The sequence below is a fragment of the Ischnura elegans genome, chromosome 4, assembly GCF_921293095.1.
Source record: "Ischnura elegans chromosome 4, ioIscEleg1.1, whole genome shotgun sequence".
NCBI classification, from domain to species: domain Eukaryota; kingdom Metazoa; phylum Arthropoda; class Insecta; order Odonata; family Coenagrionidae; genus Ischnura; species Ischnura elegans.
In genome coordinates this window covers 72,098,765-72,104,931 of record NC_060249.1, presented here as the reverse complement: position 1 = coordinate 72,104,931, position 6,167 = coordinate 72,098,765, and the positions used below count along the sequence as shown (strand labels likewise).

Below are 6,167 nucleotides of genomic sequence, written 5' to 3'. Positions count from 1 at the left end.
TTTAACCGGCCACTAGGTTTTTCCATTGATAAAAACCTTCCCACAGCGATAGGTTTCCCCAACGAGTACTCCCTCATCCGGTTTTTTCTCTCCCGCCTGCCATCGGTTATGCCAACGAGTACTCCTGGCCTAGGTTTTAACCGGCCACTAGGTTTTTTTTGCATCAAAAAATACCGGTTTTAATGTTCTCTGTGGCCGGTAGAGGCGCAGGAAAACCTTATCCAGTGGCAGCGGCAAAAGTGCTGGTAGTTCCAACGGTTCGCGAGAGAGTGCGGGAATCAGGGGTCAAATTATTTTTCTTAGGTTATTTTTCCGTTATGCCAAAAAAAACCGAGTACTCAGGTTAACCGGCGTCGAAAAATAACCGGTTTTTACTCGGTTAACCTTTTGAAAAAACCGGTTATAAATAAAACCGGTTATTTTTGCCCATCCCTACTGTACTCTCTCTGCGGTTGCCGGGCACTGGACACGTCGCAACGGCCTGCCAACTGCTGGTCCTTCGGGCTCACCTATTGTGTTATAATTGTGTGGAACTTTAACTTGAGCTGGTCCTTCGGCTCACCCATTGTGTTATAATTGTGTTGAACTTTCAATTTTGTATTAAAACTATACTGTCTGAAAATGTGGTTTATTTCCGCCACATTTATTTTGGTCCTTCGGGCCGGATTCATTGTATTCGCAATCAGTGCATGAGTTTATTGTACCCAGTGCTTGTAAGATACAGTCAAGTAGTATCATCGCTAAATGTTGCTCTTTTCTGCTCATTTTTTAAGTTTTTTGTTTCGCTGCATCTACAATCAAGTTGTACTCTGCTGACGGGTGACGACACGTGCTCCTGACTCATCGTTGGATTTGACGAGCACACTGACGAGCGTACGTTATCCTACTCCTCTCCTCTCCTATTTTCTACCTCGCGGCTGCCCACGGGAAAATGGTATGGATATTTTTTGTATCTTCTTAGTGTGTGTGAATACTCTTAAAAATGAATTTTGCAACTTTTACTCGAAAGTCAAATCTCTTGAAGAAGAGGCTTGAAAAGGTTCATGGTTCCGTGCTCTCAACGGAAGCCTCATCGAAAGAGTCCCCTCTTTCAGACATCCAAATTAGGCGTTTGACTTGCTGGAAAAATGAGATTGATAATACGATAAGTGAATTCAATGATTTAGTGAATCGTTTCATCGATACAGAGACTCCCTCGGGGCTACAAGATGACGAACTTTTGGTGAAATTACGCGAAGAAATGTTAGATCTCTGTGTCGACGCAAATTGCATTATTTCTGCATTGCTGCCGATGGCAAACGTTAAACCAGACTACCTCGCCGGAACTCTTGGTGAAAATCCGCTCCCGCGATCCTCTGTTCGATTGCCAAAGCTTGAGCTGCCGCAATTTTCGGGCGAACCCATTAAATGGATGCACTACTATAACGCGTTTGACGTAACAATCCATAAGAATCAAGTGTTATCCTCAGTAGAAAAGTTCCAGTACTTGCTAAGTTCTCTTCGCGGTGAAGCTCTGCAATTAGTTTCCGGATTGCCCATTACCGGAGAAAATTATAAGATTGCTTGGGATTTGTTGCATCAGCGTTATCACAACGTGCGGAAATTAGTGTCTCTTCATGTAAGCAAGATTCTGGACATGCCTCCGGTAATGAACGGCTCACTTTCGAGCATTCGTTCTTTTTTATCAACGTACTTTGAAAATACGCAAGCATTGTCTGCGTTCCAATACGATATTACTCAAGAAAACATTTTGCTCCTTTCCATTCTCATAAGAAAATTGGACTTCGAAACTCGGAAGCGTTTTGAAGATACGCGAGGCGTCAATCATGAAATTCCGGCCGTCTCTGACTTGATTAATTTTTTGGAAGCCGAATGCGTCCATTTTGAAGACGCAATAATTGATGGAAGGAGAACAGTAAAGGGTCCTCAGATCAGAATTAATAAAACGGCTCTGATTACCACTACCACGGGGAACTTCTGTGCATTCTGTCAAGACCCAAGTCATGCCATTTATTCGTGCTCTGCTTTTAAAGATAAATCGCCGCAAGAAAGGAAAGTGATAGTGGGGGAGAAGAAATGGTGTTATAATTGTCTCGGAACATCTCACACTGTCAAGTCATGCAACTCATCTCGGAGATGTAACCGTTGCGCTAAGAGGCATCATTCGCTCCTGCACCTCAACGTGAACTCCTCTTCATCGCTGAATAATCGCCCGGGTACCGTTGCAGCTAATGCGCAATTGCCCTCACTATCAATTTCTGGTAAATCACAACCGGAATTAACTACAGAAAAACACTTTGTGGGACTATCGTCGTCAAAACCTAATACGTCAATTTTATTGGCAACAACTTTGATTCGTTTAACTACACCAAGTGGCTTCTCTCATGTAGTTAGAGGAATTTTAGACTCAGCATCTCAATGCAGTATCATCTCGGAACGCTGTGCTCAAGTTTTGAACGTTACACGCCGACGAGTAAATAATGAGATTAATGGACTATCACAATCTCATGTCAAATGTAATGGATTAACTTTTCTTAGTTTATCATCTGTCGGTGGAAAAGTGCTCGCTTACTCACATCCTATGATGATTTTACAAAATATCACTTCCAATTTGCCTCTCGCAACTATTTCGCCTGAAGTGAAAGAGAAGATGAAATCATTTGTCTTGGCTGACCCAACCTTTGATGTGCCCTCTCCTGTTGATGTTTTAATTGGAGCTGACCTCTTCCCTCATGTATTTACGGGAATTCGCTGTTTCCTTGGAGAAAATTATCCACTGGCCCTTGGTACTATTTTCGGATTTGTTTTAATGGGCTCAACTCCAATTACTCCAGTGTCTGAAATTAATCACAAGCCTTCCGTCGCTTTAATTTCAACCCATGATGCTAATCTCAATACTTCTATTCAACAGTTTTGGAAACTTGAGGAAGTACCTCATTTTTCGCTTACTCCTCAAGACCGACAATGTGAAGAGCATTTCCAATCAACGCATTCCAGAGATGAAACTGGTCGTTACATCACTCGGCTGCCGTTCAAGGACCTTCACCCTCCTCTTGGAGACTCAGCGCTGTGTGCCAAAAGAAGATTTTTTGGTCTGGAAAGAAGACTGTCAGCGCAACCTCTCCTGAGAGAGAAGTATATTAAGTTTATGTCGGAGTACCTCACCCTAGGTCACATGACACCTTGTGTTAATTTCCCTAGAGTTAAGCATTATTTTTTGCCGCACCATGGAGTTTTTAAAAATCAAGATCCAAATTCAAGCCTGCGGGTTGTATTTGATGCTAGTTCAAAGACCTCAACGAATGTCTCACTTAATGACATTTTATTGTCAGGACCCAAATTACAAAATGATCTTTGTGAAGTTATTCTGCGATTTCGGTGCCATTCAGTTGTATTTGCATGTGACATTCGTCAGATGTATCGTCAAATTAAAATTCATCCTGATGACCAGCACTTCCAGTTGATATATTGGCGTGAAACCCCTACGGATCTTCTCAAAGTTTTCAAATTGACAACAGTCACTTATGGAGTGACGAGCGCACCGTTTCTAGCCATCCGCACTCTTCATCAACTGGCTGAAGATGAAGGTGCTCAGTTTCCGCAAGCTGCTCGAGTCCTAAAGTCTCAAACGTTTGTTGACGATATCATTGCTGGGGCAGATAATGTGCAAGAAGCCCTCACACTTCAACATGATTTAACAAAACTCCTCTCATTAGGTGGCTTCCAGTTGAGAAAATGGTGCAGTAATTCTGATATTTTGATATCCCACATCTCAGAAGATGATAGAGAAATTCCTCTCTCTTTCCAATATTCGGAGCAACCTATTTATAATATATTGGGTCTGCAATGGAATTCCACATCCTATGAATTTTCTTATGCTGTGAAAATATCCAATGTACCTCATACTAAACGCTCAGTACTCTCCGCTATCGCAAGAATATATGACCCCTGCGGTTGGTTGGCTCCCGTGGTATTTTTAGCTAAGTCATTCATACAATACTTATGGACCCTTGGTCTTCAATGGGATGATCCATTGTCTTCTAATGTTGCCTTCCGGTGGGAAGAAATTTTGAAGAATCTTGCTAGAGTAAAGGAAATTACGCTACCTCGATCTTTATTTATCGAAAGAACAAGCAGTGTCCAACTGCTTGGTTTTTGCGACGCATCTGAGTTGGGATATGCCGCAGTCATTTATTTAAGATGTGCTTCTGCTGACAACAACACCAAGATAGCATTGCTCATGGCTAAATCCCGTGTCGCACCTCTCAAACGTATCTCTCTACCCCGATTGGAACTTTGTGGGGCGCATTTACTGGCTAAACTCATTCATTATAGTTCAAACTTGGTGTCCAATTACTGTAAAATGGAATCTGTCACTGCCTGGTGTGATTCAACCATTGCTCTCTCATGGATCCGCACCCCTCCCTATCGCCTTAAGGTGTTTGTAGCAAATCGAGTTGCCCAGATTCAAGAATGGGTACCTCCTGAACGTTGGTTTCATGTATCGTCGCAACACAACCCCGCTGATTGTGCCTCTCGTGGATTACCCACTCCTCTCTTCGAGAAGAATTCCTTGTGGTGGTCTGGCCCTCGCTGGCTCTCTCTCCCGCCAGAAGACTGGCCGTGTTCTCCATTCGCTCCTTTGGACGAGGATCTACCGGAAGTGAAACAACCAATATTCAACGTTTGCTCCTCAATAAGACCATTTCAGAAGACCGGAATGGATTATGCTGGACCCTTCAATATTAGGAGCCATGCTCTAAGAAGAACTGTTCCATTAAAGGTCTATTTGTGTCTTTTTATTTGCATGTGTACCAAGGCTGTTCATCTAGAAGTAGTCACTGATCTCTCATCGGACGCCTTCATTGCAGCACTAACCCGATTTGTATCAAGGAGAGGACTTTGTAGTGATCTATACTCCGATTGCGGAACAAACTTCGTTGGAGCATCCACGCAGTTGAAAAGGACAATAAAGAACTTCTATTCATCACCGGAAACTCAAGAGGCCATTTCTTATTTCGCTACTGAAAACTGCATCAACTTCCATTTTATCCCCCCTGCTGCGCCCCACCAAGGAGGGCTATGGGAAAGAGCCGTTAAAAGCGCCAAAACACTCTTAATTCGTTCCATTGGCCAAACTCTTCTCACTTTGCAGGAATTTATTACGCTTGTCACTAAGGTAGAAGCCATGCTGAATTCTCGTCCTCTTACACCTCTTTCCACGGATCCTGCTGATGTATCGGCGCTGACCCCGGGACACTTTCTCATCGGAACCTCAATGACAGCCATTCCAGAGAACGATTTCGCCGCTCTACCCACCAATAGGCTCAGCAGATGGCAGACTGTTCAAGCCTTCTCACAGCGCATCTGGCGCCGATGGCATCAAGAGTACCTCCACACTCTTCAGCAGAGGTCAAAATGGACTCGGCGCAGGCAAAATCTTAAGGTGGGAGATTTAGTTGCGGTGCACTCCCCGAAAACTCCTCCTCTTCAGTGGTGTTTGGCACGCATAACTAAAGCCATACCAGGTGATGATGGAATAGTTAGAGTGGTGCAGCTGCGTACCCCCAAGGGCACTCTTACCCGTCCTGCCACCCGAGTATTCCCCCTCCCAATTGACGATTGACATTTGTTGACTGACGTACATTTACAAGAACGGTTTATAATTTTTTTGTGTTATGTATTATGAGTTTCTTTTTTCTCTTTTTATTGAACAAGGTGTTCAAGGGGGGCGGAATGTTCGGTTTTGCGCCAAACGCTCTCGTTTTGTCTGAGTTACGACCCGAGCGGCGCTGCCTTCGCCCTCCCCCACTTCCTCTCGTCTCGTGCGGGCCGGATCGACGGAGCGACTTGGCTCTCTCTTTCTCTCTCTCTCGTTCGTCACCGGCGGAGACACTCCTCGCACCTGCCCTGCTGTACTCTCTCTGCGGTTGCCGGGCACTGGACACGTCGCAACGGCCTGCCAACTGCTGGTCCTTCGGGCTCACCTATTGTGTTATAATTGTGTGGAACTTTAACTTGAGCTGGTCCTTCGGCTCACCCATTGTGTTATAATTGTGTTGAACTTTCAATTTTGTATTAAAACTATACTGTCTGAAAATGTGGTTTATTTCCGCCACAGTAAGTATATATACTCTATAATTATATTTACACAGCAGTGGCTGCAT

At 44.0% G+C, this 6,167-nt stretch overlaps 1 protein-coding gene across 1 annotated transcript; it reads left to right on the top strand.

Moving 5' to 3' along the window:
* The first annotated feature begins 866 nt into the window (after positions 1 to 866).
* Positions 867 to 5,722, top strand: LOC124157664. The gene is made up of 2 exons (XM_046532594.1): positions 867 to 934; positions 2,912 to 5,722. Exons 1-2 carry the CDS (start codon positions 932 to 934, stop codon positions 5,624 to 5,626), a joined length of 2,718 nt encoding a protein of 905 aa, XP_046388550.1. The 5' UTR covers positions 867 to 931; the 3' UTR covers positions 5,627 to 5,722.
* The last annotated feature ends 445 nt before the right edge of the window (positions 5,723 to 6,167 follow it).